Genomic DNA, 18,325 nt, shown 5'->3' with positions numbered 1-18,325 from the left:
TTCAATGATTTACAAGATCACTCCTCATCTCACTTAGTGACCCAAAATGACAACTACTAAACTCATCACTTCTGAACTGAGTAATGACTCCACTAGTGACAGGCAAAAAATCTAGCACTCTACTGCCCATAATAAATTTAGTTTAATCCTTTATCCAAGTGTGAGCAAACAAAGTTTGCGCCTGAAAATATCGTTTTATGACTGTTGGTGGTCATTTCCTTCTTTCTTCTATGTTCTTTCCTTAAAAAAAAAGTTTTGAGTTCTCTTGCAACTCTCCTTTATCAGTTGTCACTGATTGTAATATGAAGTTTCCTTGTAAGACAGCTTGATGCTCATAACATTCATATAACATAATAAATCTTTATGTTTTCAACATTTCTGTAAATTCTGGAATGGAGTATGTGCAAACCTTAAACAAATTAAAAAATGCTTTGCTTTATATTAAAGAAATTCATCTGTAGTAGGATACCACACTTTGGATTATACTCTTTAGTTCCTGTAAAAATGATGAGACATTTTCTATTAAAGCTTTATTTGGTTTTAAAGATTATTCACATATTTATTCTTTTCCTATTGTTTTTGCATAGGATTTCGCCATCCTACTGCTACAACTGTGTCTCGCACTACTCGAGTTTTAAATACAGTTTTAGGTATTGTTGCTAAGCCACAAAAAAGGTAAAATGTGTGTGTGTGTGTGTATGTGTTTTCTTTTTCATATTTAAATATTACATATTTTAATTAATGTATTTAAAAATAAAAACTACCTTTTATTATATATTTGTGATACATTTTTTATTATCATTAAAGTGATATTATTAGAGAAGGTATTTGCATTTTATGTCTAATTCCAAGTGCTTTAATTCTTTATATAAAAATAAAAACAACAAAAGTCTCTTTTCTAACACACTTTTTCAAGATGTTTGGAAGAGGGGGGAATAGCACTAGGTTAAGGCATAGTGATAATGCACTGATTCTTCTCTGTGCATATGCTAGGAGTTTTAGGCATAAAGGGAGTGAATTGGTAGCATTAATAGCCTCTCAACCTTATTTTCATCCAAAGAAGGTGTAGGTTGGCTGTTCTCTGTCATGGTATGTCAGAGAGCATATATGCGCAGATGCAATCTTTGGGTCGAAAAGAGTTAAAGAGTATGTGGTTTTCGAAGGTTGAGATGTATAGTGCTGGGGAGGTGAGATTTGAGTTTCTGAAAAAAAAAAAGAGTAGGTGGAGTTTGGTAGACTGAAGATGATAGTGGACACTATTATGGTTGGAGTTGAGGCCACAGATGTTAGTGAAGTGAATGCGCAAGTTTCTGTGGGACATATATTTGACTGCAACAGTCTTGCACATTTCTTATGCAGTGCCTGCATACTGAACTCCATGCTAACTACTAGTGGTGTCACTTGATTTTTGCACTAATTTAACTTGTTTGTAGTCTCTGATCAACTGTTGTCTCCATCTTCGAAAATGTTATCCTTGTTCTCTTTGGGCAAATGGTTAGTCAGATTGAGTGCATTTGCATGATTGGAACAAGTGTCCTTGAACTTGTTATTAATTTGAATGTGCTTGTTAATGTGTCACAGGTCAGTTTCATGAGACATGGAAAGTTTGTTCTGTCTTTTCTTCTATTTCTGGGTCCAAAACGATTGCACCTGATGATATTTCTAGAATCGAAGTTGCATTCACCTGCTAATTTACTGATGTCTTTTAGTGATTTACCATTTTTCATCAGGAAGTTCAAAATAACAGTTTTGGATATCTTGTTTTCGGCCTTGATTGAGTCATGTACTATTGATGTGATTTAGTAATGGAGTTCATTAGTGGGCAAGGGTGCACTTGTGTTGCGATGCTGATTGTTGTGTAGCTCAAGCTTAGCTTCTAGTATTTGTATTTTGGAAGAGAAGATTTCGATAATAGTATTAAAGTGTTGTTCGAGGTTTTTGACTTGTTTATCTAAGTTCAGAAGCTGTTTTACGGAAGGGAGGCACAGCAAGAAGAAAAAAGGCTAGATCAGGTCTATAAATAGCTTGTGCACCGATTCATTTATTTTTATACAGAAAGCATGTAGCCAGTGGCAACAGAAATTGCCACTTTCTGGGTTTGTCAACAATTGACAGCACTACACTGACAAGACTCGAGCTGCTTTTGTGTCATTAATCTTTGTTGTCACCATCTTTACTTCACATGGTAGGCATAGCGGGTACTTACACGTGGCTGATTTTTAATTTTAAAATAACTGATTTGATGTACTATAAGTACTTACAGGTTGTGCAGGTGTAATTGGCTCCTTAGTACCTGCTGTTAAGATTTCCATTTATTGATTAATTTGAACGAAAATCACAATAATGATTAAATGTGGGAGCACAAGTTTAGAGTTGCTTGTTCACAGGCACCACCTGTCTTACTCAGGAGGATGATATGATCATAGAAATAGAATGTAAGGGATATGGTGTCTTCAGAGAGGAAACAGAAGGAACAGGACGGGGGAAGAGTTTTGCTAATGATAGCAGAGGCATTGAAACTAAAAAGAGTATATATCTCAGGAACAGGGATTCAGAGAGCAGTTCATTTGAACCTATCTGGTGTGAGGTAGAGGCCAACTGGTCTAAATATGTAACTGGTTGCTGCTATAATCCAGGCAGTATACAGGAGAATGTAGATGACGTGTATCGACCTGTACTCGCATGATGAGTACAGATTGATGAATTATTCTGGAGGATTTCAACTGTGGGGACATAGATTGGGAAGAGGAATGGTCACAGGCAGGGAATCAAATGGAATTTATACAACTGCTGAGAGATAATTACCTGAGGTAACATGTAATGGAGTGGACAAAGGGGTTCAAGAGAGAGTGCTGGATATGATCATTACACATCAGAGAGCATGACACTACATTGCCTCTGTTTGGAGAAAGTGATTAAACTTGACCTGGGAGATTGCCAGATATGTAGAAATTTCTATTAAGAAGGATATATGTGGAATTACGAAGCAGATTATAACATGCTGAAGAGTCAGCTTTCAGCAGAGCTGTAGCATAAGAATTTGGAGGGGAAAGAGATCTGGCTGTGCATGGGAGGTGGTCAAGGAGTGTTTGAAGAAAGTAGTATCTGAATGTATACCTGGAATCAGAAGGATAAATCAGGTAGAAGTTAAAGGGATATATAGCTTCATTAAGCAGGAGTTGAACACAAAAATAAAGTTGTGGAAGGATTATAAAGAAAAAAGTGATGCCTGTGAGCAGTATAAGGTGCAATGCAAGAAGTGTGACCAATATGGGAAGGAGGGCTAAAGCTAATTATAAAAGAAAGCTAGCTGATGAAGCCAAAAGAAACCCTGAAGAGTTTTTTTGCTATGTGGTAAAAGGCGGAATGACTATGGAAGGATGACTTAAAAAAGTGTTGATGGTGGGGAGGTAACAGAACCAAACCAAATAGTTGAATTACTGAGTGAGCATTTTGCTTGGGCGCATCATCTAGATGGTGACATTGACTGATAAGAGAATAGAGGTTGAAGAAATGGAGGTGCTTAAAATATTGCAAGACCTGAATATGAACACACCCATGGAATTAGATAGCATATTGGCCCATGTATTATTACAAGAATGTGCAAGAAAATTGTTATCTCCTGTGACCATATTCCCAATCTATATCCAAAAGAATTTATCGTTATGCTGCAAGCAAAAGAAAGAATGAATGTGGAAGAATAACTTTATTGAATGCAGATGGTAGACGAGTGTCAGAAGCTAATGAGTTAATGAGTGCTCACTTTGCTAAGATATATCAACCAGGTGCATGGACCGGTATGCTATCTAATTCCACATGCTACTGCTATGCTGGATGAAGAGTTAGAGGTTCATGAAAATGAGGTTGAAGAGCTCTTGCATAACATGAATAAGAATTTGTCAATAGGGACAGATGGAATATCTGCTCATTTGCTAAAGGAATGTTCAGCTGAATTGGCTAGGCCTTTCACCCATTCTCACACAGACTCAAGTCACACATGTGTAACTTGAGTCTCAGCTCAGGAATGCTACCACAGGAATGGAAGGAATGTATGATAGTTCCATTGCACAAGGGTGGTGTAAAAACTGATGTGTCTAACTACTGACCTATTAGTAGTTCTCTGGTGTGGTAGTGAAGATTTTAGAGAAGTTGTTAAGAACTCGCATACAGAAATAGGTAGACAAGGATTCTATACTCTGTAGGGAACAGCATGGGTTCACTAAAGGAAGGTCATGTTTTAGCAATTTGCTCATATTTTATAACAACATTATGGTCGAGTTGGATAAAGGGAATGGATACACTATGATAATGTTGGATTTTTTTTTTCCTAAGGCATTTGATAGGATACCACATGATAGGCTGTTGCATAAACTGGAGAATATGGGATTGGAATATAATCTATTGACTTGGATCAAGGGATGGTTGACAGACAGATATCAAAAAGTGGTATACAGTGGGTGTGAATCTGCCAGATTTAAGGTGACCAGTGGTGTTCCTCAGGGTTCAGTCCTTGGACTATTATGGTTCGATCTATACATTAATGACATCTAGCAGGGTCTATCATCAGATTTGCAATTGCTTGTTGGTAATGCGAAGATAGGCAGGACAATCAGGGATTTTACTGATATTCAGCAATTACAAAATAATTTGAATAGACTGGAAATCTGGGCAAACGAAAATGGCTGTTGGTTTAATGTTAGAAAGTGTAAATTATGCACTTTGACGTGATTAGAGTTCCAGCGGCATATTATATTAGTGGAGTTGTGCTACAAGAAACAGAAGAGGCAAGGGATCTTGGTGTATTGGTAGATAAGAATTTAAAGTTTAAAAGTCACATAGCAAAAGTTGCAAATACGACTCAGAGGATAATTGCTATGTTGAAGGGAACCTTAACATGTAAGGATAAGGTAGTAATTTTGCCTCTTTATTATAAGGCTTTGATAAGACCACACCTGGATTACTGTGCACAGATTTAGTCTCCTGGGTTCCAAGGGGATAAAGAAGCTGTGGAAAGGGTGCAAAGAAGAGTTACAAAGATTACATCTGGATTATGGCATTTAGATTATGATGACAGATTGCGAGTATGTGGATTGCAGACTTTGGTTAAAAAGAGGATTGTTATTATGGGTATCTCTATGGAGTCAGTAGACTCATTGCAGGAGATCCAAACTAGCAAAACAATATCTGTCATATCTCTTCTTGAATTCATTTACAGACGAAGAGCTCACAACTAAGTCAGGCAATGAATTCCACTCATTCACCACCCTCCAGGCAAAAAACCTTGTTCTGACACCTTTGTTAACCACACTCTTCTTTAATTTCCAGGGATGACCTCATGTTCTTCCATCACTATCACACAGCTGAAACATTTCCACTGCATCAATCCTATAAAAACCTTTTAGTAATTTAAATGTTTCTATCATATCCACTCTTCTTCGCCTATCAACCAATTTCTGCAATCCACAAGCTCTCAATCTATCAATGTAGGGAGCATTTTTTACATCACTCACCAACTTGGTCACTCTTCTCTGAACCCTCTCCACAGCCTCCTCATCTATTGTATGGGTTGATATGATAGAGATCTATAAACATTTGAATGGGCATTTCAAATGATGAAAGTTTTAGTTATATGGAAGGTGGGGAGAGAACACGGAGGCATCCACATATGTTAAGGTTGTTCTCAGTTAAGAAAGGGGTAAGAGCTAGGTTTTTCTCCCAGAGAGCAGTGAGTGAGTGGAATAATTTGACCCCTTTGAGGTCTCAGATAATAATAATAATAATTCATCCTCACATATATCTCGCATCCTTGATTTTACTTTAAGAAAAAATAAATTAAAAAGTTTCACATATACCTACACATGAAAAAAGTTTAAAACTTTAAGAAATAGATAGCAAGTATTGTTATGGCAGAAATAATAAAAAAAAATTTGGATGTGAAGACCAATGTGGCCATCATTCCTGATGGTCCTACACTTTATCTACACCCCTTGGATGTATTGGTCAACAAACCATTCAAAGACTACATGTGAAAATTCTACATGGAGTGGATGGCAGCTGCAACCTGACTCCAGCAGAGAAGATTAAGAAACCATCATTAGAATTATTGTGCAACTGGATTTTGAGAGATTGGGACATGATTTCACTAGAAATAATTGCCAAGAGTTTTTTAAAAACTGACATTTGTAATGCCCTGGATGGGAACGAAGATGATGCAATTTGGGTAGATTGACGATGCACACAAGGAAACTGCTCTTGAGACTGGAAGTACCGATAGCAAATAGGAGATTCTTGGTAAATCATACCCACGTTGAAAGTTTTTTTCACTTGGTTATACTCAGTGGTGAGCTATGGAAATTTTAACAAAGAGCTCGCATCGTCGAGAGAAAAAAAAAAAAAAAAAAAAAACGTATTTCACACAGAAACGTTTATTAATACAGCTTCTGTACAAATGCCAATCAAAAAGTATGAAGGGTCAACCTGTAAAGGCTATCATTTTTAAACCAATATTTCACGATTTAAACATGAAATATTTGCACACAATCATTTGCATTAATTTATCTTACATAAGAAAAACATTTTTTAACTATCAAAATATAATGAGAATAAAATCTTTTATGATCGCACATATGAAATAGTCCGCATTTTTTTATGAACAAAATAAATTTCTTTTGTTTGCGATGGAAGTTTTCATGACATAAATAATAAATAAATATTATCTAAACACAATAATATTGAAGTGCATTATGTTTCTCTTTGTTTTTATACTTCAAGTGATAATCAACTGTACCAATCAAGGGGCATTATTTTATAGTCCTATTTATTTATATGTGATTACCAAAAGTGAATTCTTATTTGTAAAATGGTAGTAACAGTAACTATATTTTATTTAATAAAATTACTTTGTTAGGTTGCCGTACGAGTTTGTCGCTTAATATATTTCAAAAAATTATGTTTTTTTTTCTTTTTTCAAAAAATTAAAAAAGTAAACAAGAAGAACAGGGGCTCGCAAATTTGAGAAAAATTTAACGAAGGGCTCGGGCGAGCCCCTTATAGCTCACCACTGGTTATACTATAAATTAAAGATGCCAAGAAATTATATTCAGTAAAGATTGAAACCAGTCTGGGTAGTGGCCCTTCCCATAATGCATAGCATGATACATGTCTGTAAGAATATGTGCATTACATTATGGGATACTAAGGCAATTGATGTGAAGTCATCGGCATCTATATACAAGTAGTCCAGTTATGAAGTAACTTCAGTCGCAAACTTTGTTTGCTTACACTTGATAAGGGATGAAACCAAGAATATAATTTTTTGGCATCTTTAATTTAAAGTCATACCCATTTTCAGTTTTTTTAAATGATAATTTCCAAAATGATAAAAGGACAAGCAATAATGAAATTATTTGTTTTAATTTAATTACTGAAGCATTGTCGCTAAAGATTCAAATATATTGTGTGATGAAGGTGAGCGGTTGATCATGTAAATAACATTATAATTAAAATTTAAATGCCTCCATTTTATAAATAATGTGAGCAATTTATTTATTCATTCGTATGGGGGTCACCCCCCCCTTTTCCCCCGTCCATTAGGACGTGTTGAGCCCTCTTAATGAGAGATTAAGTATATGTATTTTATGACTATTAATTCGTGTGCTGGTTTGCCTATTCTGAGAGACAAAACACCCGAGTTTCCAGGTGGAAAAAACTCTCAACCTCCATATGAGACCAGCTAACTCACCTTTAGTTGAAATAGACCAGATAAAGGTTCCTCACATCTTGGACGGGAATCGAACCTTTCCAACCAAATGGCTTCTTCGTTTATACCAACTGAGCTGCAGAGTCTCTGTGAGCAATTAAAATTATAACGAATACTGATGATTTAATTATAAATGTCAATTTAGTTTTTTTCTGAAAAACTTTAGTTTCCAAAAATCCCTGCATATATCTCACATCACGAGTTTTTAACTTTAATTTTCACAAAAAACGTTCAAGTTATATTCAAGTAAATATGGTAAACTGCTTGAAACTGATGAGGCCAGGGCCTTGGGTGTGATTGTAGACATGGAGTTGAAGTTTAGAAGGCCTGTTGCGAGGGTAACCAAAACAGCACATCATGATTGCATAATTGTTGAAGAACACACTATTCTATTCTCTCCCCTCAGCCATATGGCTGGTGGGGTTAGCTATGTGCTACCATACTAAGGAAATGATTATGAGCAAGGTGGTTTCCCATTGCCTTCCTTGCCATACTATCCTATGACTGTAGCCTGTGTTCATGGGGTCGGTTTGCCTACTTGCAGGATGAAAAACCTCAGATAAACTGGTTGAAGAACACACTAGTAAGCAGGAATATAGAGGTTATTATTCCCATATGTAAGGCCACATCTGGACTACTGCACACAGATCTGAATCCTGAATTTCATTGGGATAAATAAAGTTGTGAAGAGGATCCAGAGGCAAATGACAAAGATTGTAGCAGGTCTGTAGAATGCTCCCCATGAGAATAGATTAATGGCCTGTAGGCTTCAAAAATTAGCTGACAGGCAAAAAAAGAAAAACCATGATAGAAACCTTTAAGTTATTACAGGGATTTTATAGGATTGAGTCTTTTTCAGTACATTGCAAGAAGGGGGAGAACTGGACTCCTTAGAGGGTGGTGAATGGGTGGAATGGATTGCCACAGTTGGTTGTGGGTGCTTCATCAGTGAATGAGTTTAAGGAGAGGTATTGATAGGTAGGTATTGTGTGAATGATAGATCTTCCACAAGGAGTCTTCTGGTTCCATGGAGATACCTGTGTAATAATAATATATCTCATGATCAAGACAAAGTAAGGAGATGTTTGCTTATGCATGGACAGTGGTGAGTGAAATGCATTGGAATGATCATTATGGATGCCTACTCTCATCATATTTACACAAGACCCAGTGTAGTTTTTTCCATATTCATGTTCTTCTCCTTGTTAATTATTGTTTGTGTGTATCTTCCATCCAAGGAAAGTGATTCGGTAAGCCTTTGTGTGTGTGTGTGTTATATTATTATATAATAATATATATATGTATATATTTATATATAATTTTTTTCGAATTGTCAAATGTTTGTGATATATAGCAGCCTCCACTGATGTCTTGAAAATGTTTGATAAGTTTGTATATTGTTGTGATAATTTTTCTGTGCATACATCTTACAGTAATTATTATATTTTATTATTATTATTTAGGGATAAGTTTGAAGTAACTCCTGAAAGTGTACCATACTTAGCAGGTGAGCATGAACTGTTGTTTAATTTATCTTGCAATATGATATTTGAGCTAAGCTACTAAATCAGTAATATGAACTTAAAATGGATTCATATTATAAACTGTTAGAATATGTTGTAATCAAGGCTTCTTATCAGCCCATGACAGCATTCTCTATGATACCCTGCAACAAGAACTTCTCTCTCTCTCGCTCTGTACATATGCATATGAGTGAGAGAGAGAGAGAGATAGTACAACCTCTATTAGAAGTTTTGTCTGGAGGACACATTCCTGCTTAAATATGGTACTAGTTAAATATTGTTCTGTTTAAGACATGAGTTAAGCAGAATCATAATGAAATTAAAATTGAAATCAAAGTTAATGAATAAAGTTTTTCTGCCAGCATGCCAGACACAAAAAAAAGAGAAAAAAGTGTTCAGAATGTGATATTGAATGCCTATCTATGAGATATGTAATATATATTAACTGTATTGAAAAGATGTTAATTTTTTTTTGATTCTTTGATTACACATGGATACAGCTGAAGTTAAAATAACTGTAAGGTTGTAATGCAAAAATTACTGAAAAATTCTTAGAGATACAGTAGCATTAAATTGTAAAACAAGGTAATGAAGTCACAGTATTATGAAAAAGTTTTTTAAATTAGCATATTAACAAGCAACTTAATATAAAAAGTAAATAACCTTTAGAATATGACTAGGAATTTATTCATCATCATCAACATCAGTTTATACTCACATGTACATAATTAACAGAATATTATGATGGGACTACATGAAAAAGATACATCACTAACTAACTTCCTATTGACAATTTTCCTCCAAATTAAACTACAGTAAACCCTCGATTTAACGGACAAAATTTCTGGTCCATATATCACGTGAAAATTAACACCCTGTTAATTTTGAAATGCTTTTAACCAAGATTTGCTTATAATTAAATTAACAGGTTATTTTTTGTTATTAATTTCCTGTTATTTTTTAATAAATTTTGGTGAATAGGCCATCATATGTTGGAAAAACACTGTAGTAATTTAGCCGACATAAATTACGAGGGTGCTTAAGGGTCAAAGCTGTATAACTGAGAGGAGACCTCCACATAGCCTTTAAAGGAATGCGGAGAACCGACCAGGGCTTCTGACCTAATGTCCAATCCTCACCTTCTCGTGGTGCACCCTGTTGGGTATCTACTTTGATACTGAACGAACGAGGATGGGCTGGCAATTTGGGATTTAGCCGACCAAATTGTATTCTTATTGGTTAAACCAAAATAAAAAATGATGGTACAACATGACAAAATTTCATGCCGGCTGGGGCGTCGCCCGGTTAAACAAGACCCCCGTTGTTTTCGCCAGGGAACCAGGGCTAACAGCGAAAAGTCAGCTACTGGAACAAATCTGAAAACAAACCCCAACTCAACATCACCAGAGTTAAAGATCGGTACTATCAACGTAAGAAGCCTGAATGGCAAAGAAATGGAGCTAGCTGAGGAATTAGATAAGTACCAGATCGACATAATGGGGGTGACTGAAACAAAAAAGAACAAAACTGGTGAGATCTTTCTGAGCAATAAATACAAAATGTTATATTCAGGCAATGACAATCAAGGAAAAGGAGTAGCCATAGTATTCAACACAAAATACAAGGCTAATCTTCTTGAATGGCAGTCAGTCTCAAGTAGAGTAATGTGGGCAAATATGAGAATGGGGAACTGGACAATGAGACTTATTTGTGTCTATGGTCCCACAGAAGGTTCTACTAAGGTAGAAGTGGAGGAATTTTTTTGACGCTCTAGAAAAAGCAACTGACACAATGAAAAAGGAAAAGTTGGTCCTTGTTGGGGATCTAAATAGCAGAGTAGGAAATGATTGTGAGACATACAAAAATATTTTGGGAAAATTTGGAGAAAAGAGCAAAGCTAATCATAATGGCAAATACCTCTTGGATTTCTGCTCAGGACATGGACTGGTTATTACTAACACCATGTTCCAACATAAAAATGTGCACAAATTCACATGGAGAGAAGAGGCTAGGAATAAGAGAAGTCTCATTGACTATGTTATTGTTGATAGTGATGTTTTCTCATTGGTGTAGGACACCAGAGTGTACAGAGGATTTGAAATTGGAAGTGATCACTATTTAGTCTTGAGCAGGATAAAATTGATTTTCATATTGAAAAGAATAACATGTAAGAAAGTTTTAAAGCGAATAAAAGTTGAGCAGCTCTCAGATGTGAACTGTAGACTAAAATACAGAAGTATTATTGAAAAGAAAATGAAAGAGTTTGAGAACAGGAATCAAACCTTGGAGATTCAGTGGCAAACTCTGAAGAAAACATTGATTAATTCTGCCAGAGAGGCATGTGGTGAGGTTGTGTGCAAGGATAAAAAAAAAAGAACTCCCTGCTGGACACAGGAAGTTAAAGAGGCAGTGAAGGAAAAGAAGAAAGCATATCAAAAGTTCCTTGCAAATAAGTCAGCTTTTACTCTTACAGAATACAGAAACAAATGTAAGAAAGCTAAACAGTGTGTAAAACTAGCTAAACAAAAGTCATGGGAGGACTTTGGCAAGAATATAGAAAATAAATATCAAGAAGGTGGCAAAATATTCTTGAGGTTGTTGAAGAAGCTTAGGAATGAAGGAAAAAGTGCTGTAAAAGGAGTTAGAGATGATAAAGGTGACATGAAAACAGGAGAAAAAGATATCCTTGAAGTATGGAGTAATTACTTTGAAAAACTGCTAAATGAAACAAGCAGTGATGACAGCACAGTGATAAAAAACACTGACCAGGCATGCAGTCAGGAATACATATCCATACTTGAGGTAGAAAAAGCCATCAAGGGCTTGAAGTGTGGAAAGGCAGAGGGAGTGGATGATATTCGACCGGAAATGCTGAAGTATGGTGGTGTAGGGGTCTTACAGTGGCTGCACTGCATAGTTCAGAAAGCCTGGACAGAGGGACGAATTCCCGATGATTGGAGTAGAGCTCTCATAGTACCCATATATAAAAAGGGAAATAAAACTGGATGTGAGAATTACAGAGGTATTTCCCTACTGAGTGTTCCTGGCAATATCTATGCAAGTATACTTGAGAAACGGTTGAGAAGAATTGTGGAAGAACAAGCTGGATTCAGGCCAAATAGAGGCTGTCAGGATCAGATCTTCACTTTACGACAAATAGTCGAGAAAGCATGGGAATACAACAAAGATCTGTATTTAAGTTTTGTCGATTTGGAAAAGGCATATGACAAGGTGCCAAGAGAGAAGCTATTCAATACGCTGCAGTTATATGGTGTCAATGGAGCATTATATCAAGCAATACTTGGTATTTATTTCAGTTGTAAGTCAGCAGTTAGAATTGAAGGAAGTACAGGAAGATGGTTTAATGTTAAATCTGGTGTGAGACAAGGATGTACATTATCCCCTCTGTTATTCATTATCTATATGGATCACATTATGAAGCAATGTGGTATTAAACCTGATATCATAATTGGAGATGTTAATGTCAGCTCTTTGCTTTATGCGGATGATGTTATACTTCTAAATAAATCCGCTACAAGTCTGCAAGATTCTCTGACTAAATTGAATAGCTGTTGTAATAGATATGGTATGAAGGTCAGCAATAACAAGACAAAGACAATGAAAATAGGCAGAATCATTGAAAATGTCAACTGTGTTGTGAATGGAGAACCTGTGGAACAAGTAAAACATTTCAGCTACTTAGGCACGATTTTTACTGAAGATGGTAAATTAAATATAGAAATGGACAACAAAATCAGCAAAGCTGTTATGGTGGGAAGTCAATTGAATAAATTCATATGGAATAAGAAAGAAATTAGTAGGAACACTAAATTAGCTGTATACAAGACAGTGTTCAAACCAGTTTTAACTTATGGATCTGAGAACTGGGTCAGAAGTAAAACACTTGACCAAAGACTAGAGACTGCAGATATGAGAGTCCTGAGAAAGATTAGAGGCGTGAACAGATGGCATCAATGGCAATATCATATTAAAAATGAGGATATTAGGAAAGAACTTGACATTGTCAGCATCCAGGAATGCGTTAGCAGAGCTAATCTCAGGTGGTATGGTCACTTTAATAGAATGGGAGAGGAAAGATTAGCAAAACAAGTGTTCTCTGCCAGGTTGGCAGGAAAAACGACCCAGAGGAAGACCAAGATATAGGTGGATTGATACGGTACAAAGTGCCTTAGACGATAGAAATATAAGATCTGATAATGTTGGAGTCTTGACAAGTAACAGACTGATTTGTAGGAAAATTGTAGATAGGAAGTTAGTAATGATGTAATTTTTTCATGTAGTACTGTCATATCCTGTACACCCCTTGAGGGTACATGGCAGGAATTTGATGATGATGATGATAAATTACGAATCACTGCTCATAAAACAAGTTCGGCAAATAATTAGGACGTGATCATGCCAAGTGCACTGTAAATCGTTCTTTTGTTGTATGGCATGACTTTCTGCAGCAGTTTTATTACACACATTTTCATAATTTTAGGGAGTTAATTATAAAAAAACAGCAGAATTTAAAAAAACTTGATAGTTTTTTCAAAACAGGATTACCTAAACCAAGTGCCTCAACATTGAACATTAACTTATCTAAAAGTGTGAAAATTGTGTGTAAAACAATTTTTTGTTATTACAGTGCTAATATTCATAAATTTGCAGTATAATGTTACAGATATTTTTAGTTTAAAAAATTCGCGATTTAATGGACACCCCTTAGCCCCATTATTCCGTTAAATCAAGGTTTTACTACATTATCTGTTGAGACACCAATATTATCAGATCTTACTAAAATAAAGAGACAATAGGCTTCGCTTCAGCAATGCAAAATTATCGAAATTAAGTGGATGTTACATCCAACATCATTTCAAAGCCAATCTCCGCACGAAACTATAAAAGATTCGTGTGGAGATTGACCAGAGAGCTAACGGGAATACACCATCATCATGCTACGAGTTACTCTGGCGAGGGTAACTCGTAGTTTTGGTATTCGGCTTTGAAATGATGTTGGATGTAATATCCACTTAATTTCAATTATCAGATCTTATTTTTCTGTCTTCTAGCACACTTTCTACTGTATCATCCACCTAGATGTAGGTCTTTTTTTTCCTATCAACATGGCAAAAAAAACTTGGTTTGAAAACCTTTCCTCCCCCATTCTATTTTAGTGACTATACCATCTGAAATTAGTTCTACTAACACATATGCTAACTTTTTTTTTTTGCTGCTATAGATCAGGTAGTTCCATGGATTATCTGGAACTAAATATGAAAGCAGGACACCAGTGTTCCACAGAAAGTGAATAAGTGTTCCATGAAAAATTATCAAAATTAATATGAACCTGGAATGGTTTTAAACTGCAACTAGTTCAAACATGTTTTAAAATCAGGTGCTCCTCACTTTGCATGTGGATTATGCTATTAAGGCCAGTGTACACTAGCGTGGACTCAGCTGCCCGTGGTTGTCGACACCTCCGAGCAAAAGTGAAGTATGGAAGTATCTATTCTAGAAAATGTGGTCACAAGCAAGGTCAATACGATGCGATGTGGCTCGGCATGCCTGTAGTGTGCGCTGTCATATTTTTACGATGCAATACAGCCTGCTGCAACGATATTGCACACAGCTTTACATGGAATACTAGACCAATGATACTCGACTCTTACCAAGGTGTTCCGTTAAAATTTCAGGATTTGTGTGAAAGGAGTAAGTGTTCTGTCATAGAAAAAGTTTGAGAAACCCTGGTGTAGAGTAAGGTTTATCAAATGAAAGGGAGGTGTGCAATGTGCTATCTGCAAAATTGTATTGGATTTTGGATATTTTTTCCACTTGGTTATATTATAAATTAAAGATGCCAAGAAATTATATTCTTGTTTAATCTTTTATCCAAGTGTAAGCAAACAATGTTTGCACCTGAACTATTTTCAGGACTGGGCAACTCATATATAGAGACTAATGACTTCATATTACTTGCCTTAGTATCACATAGGAGCCAGACCCAGAAGTGATACGAAGGTTGAAGTAATGCAGAAGTCATATTTCCATATACGAGTAGCTAAAAGGTGTCACACCTTATTACTAAAATACTCTGGATTAGAAATAGATGGAAGTTTTTCCACTTGGCTATACTATAAAATAAAGATCAAAACGGTCTGGGTAGTGACTCTTCCCATAATGCATAGCATTATACATGTCCATAAAGATATCTGCTTTGCATTGTGGGATACTAAGGCAAGTGATGTGAAGTCATTAGCCTCTATATACAAGTTGCCCAGTCCTAAAAATAGTTCGGGCCCAAACTTTCTTTGCTTACACTTAGATAAAAAGTTAAACCAAGAATATAATTTCTTGGTATCTTTAATTTATATGTATTGGGTTGGAGGTCAACTGAAGCAGGTCATTGATATATATATGTAGAAGGAAGAAGGTTTGTGAGTAGGATTGCCAGATTTTGGAAAATCAAATTCGGGACAATTTGGGTGAGTTAGTTTTACAAAATAAGTCTCAATACTTTTGGAACTGGAACTCGAAATGTTCAATTTGTATTTCTTAGTGTTAATGTTTAGTGTAATATCCGATTGTCCCCCATGTGTAATACTAAACGTTCGTCTACAGATTTTGTATTCAACTTCGTTGTTTGTCTTTTGCAATAAAATTCCATTCTTTCGAATAATCATGGTTAAAAATGCACTTTTGTTTGGGCATTGTTAAGGGCTTATGGAAAGAAACAAAATTTAATTTACCTTTGTATAATTAATAAAGAAAATTAATTTATCTTTAATTATATATTTTATGTATTAGCCAAATATCACACATTTTAAAAAGGAGACAGATTATTTTTTTAATAATTATTGAAATAACATCCACATACTGTACCGATAACTCAACCCACAATATCCAAATAAGAACTGTTTAAAAATAAGCAAATGCAATATATCTGTACAGAATTATAAATAAAATGCTTATACTAAATAAAAAGCGATTGATGAAAAGGACCATCGCCACTGTAAATTGTAAACACAATTAATTTCCTCGAATTGTCAGTTTTTATGGCTTACAAATCAATTTAAGTTGGGTTATTCGAAAAGAATAATGAAAAATATGATTGCTTAACATAATATTTATAATTTTATCTTTTCATTCAAATATGGGACATTAGACTGTCCGTACAGGTACAATACAGGACAGCAAAATTCAACGTAAAATACGAGACAGTCCCGTATATACGAGTTGTCTGGCTAGGCTATTTGTGAGAGAACAAAACCTTGTTGAACCCTGACATTAGTTGAATGGTGAGAGGATAAGGAACCATCACACTATGTGTGATGGTTCCTTATCCTCTCACCATCCAGACAGAAAGCTGGCAATCCAAATGCAGAATTCCTGAGACAGACCACATGATGGGAGTTTGCTTAGTAAACCTTTGTGCCAAACCCAGTCAAAAGCTTTGGAGATATCAAGTGTAACTAACTACTTGATTCACCAAACTTCTCCATGGCATTTGTCCGGAGATAGGTGATATATGCGAGTAGATCGCCTGTTGATTTGCATCGATGGAATCCATACTGGTGGTTGTTTATTAGCTGGGTAAGGTGGCTTAAAGATAGTGTAGGAGTTGGAAATTGATGATTTTCTCCATTACTGAAGATAGGACAGGTGAGTGAGAGGAGATGGCAGTGATTTGTCCCCCCTCCCTTCATTGGAATGGGTTGAATATAGACCAATTTACAGGACGTGGGATAGATACTGGTGGAGGAAGAGCGTATATATAGATGACATAGAATAGGAGTCAGTTCTGGCGTACAAACCTTCAGGACAATTGGATGTATGCCAGGAGACTTTTTTTTTTTGTCTCATCATCATCATCATCAAATTCCTGCCATGTACCCTCAAGGGGTGTACAGGATATGATAGTACTACATGAAAAAAATTACATCATTACTAACTTCTTTCTCAGGACTCTTATATCTGCGGTCTCTAGTCTTTGGTCAAGTGTTTTACTTCTGCCCCAGCTCTCAGATCCATAAGTTAAAACTGGTTTGACCACTGTCTTGTATACAGCTAATTTAGTGTTCCGACTAATTTCTCTCTTATTCCATATGAATTTATTCAATTGACTTCCTACCATACCAGCTTTGCTGATTCTGTTGTCCATTTCTATATTTAATTTACCATCTTCAGTAAAAATCGTGCCTAAGTAGCTGAAATGTTTTACTTGTTCCACAGGTTCTCCATTCACAACACAGTTGACATTTTCAATGATTCTGCCTATTTTCATTGTCTTTGTCTTGTTATTGCTGACCTTCATACCATATCTATCACAACAGTTATTCAATTTAGTCAGAGAATCTTGCAGACTTGTAGCGGATTTATTTAGAAGTATAACATCACCCGCATAAAGCAAAGAGCTGACATTAACATCTCCAATTTTGATATCATGTTTAATACCACTTTCCTTCATAATGTGATCCATATAGATAATGAATAACAGAGTGGATAATGTACATCCTTGTCTCACACCAGATTTAACATTAAACCATCTTCCTGTACTTCCTTCAATTCTAACTGCTGACTTACAACTCAAATAAAGACTAAGTATTGCTTGATATAATGCCCCATTGACACCATATAACTGCGGCGTATTGAATAGCTTCTCTCTTGGCACCTTGTCATATGCCTTTTCCAAATCGACAAAACTTAAATACAGATCTTTGTTATATTCCCATGCTTTCTCGACTATTTGTCGTAAAGTGAAGATCTGATCCTGACAGCCTCTATTTCGCCTGAATCCAGCTTGTTCTTCACCAAGCTTTTCTTCCACCATTCTTCTCAACCGTTTCTCAAGTATACTTGCATAGATCTTACCAGGAACACTCAGTAGGGAAATACCTCTGTAATTCTCACATTCAGTTTTATTTCCCTTTTTATATATAGGTACTATTAGTGCTCTACTCCAATCATCGGGAATTCGTCCCTCTGTCCAGGCTTTCTGAACTATGCAGTGCAGCCACTGTAAGACTTTTATACCACCGTACTT

At 35.8% G+C, this 18,325-nt stretch overlaps 1 protein-coding gene across 1 annotated transcript in view; it reads left to right on the top strand.

The window, feature by feature from the left end:
* The window catches only part of Nf1 (neurofibromin 1), a 1,119,557-nt gene that overhangs the window by 1,010,822 nt on the left and 90,410 nt on the right, over positions 1-18,325 (top strand). The window contains exons 53-54 of the mRNA XM_090400295.1: positions 588-675; positions 9,223-9,266. Coding sequence (XP_090256421.1) covers positions 588-675; positions 9,223-9,266 — 132 coding nt within the window. The remainder of the gene's footprint in view (positions 1-587; positions 676-9,222; positions 9,267-18,325) is intronic.

This window comes from Typopeltis vanoorti, chromosome 11 (genome assembly GCF_054136105.1).
Source record: "Typopeltis vanoorti isolate ZY-2024b chromosome 11, IOZ_Tvanoo_1.0, whole genome shotgun sequence".
NCBI lineage: Eukaryota > Metazoa > Arthropoda > Arachnida > Uropygi > Thelyphonidae > Typopeltis > Typopeltis vanoorti.
Note: the sequence above shows the minus strand (reverse complement) of the source record. Positions and strands in the feature narration are given on the sequence as shown.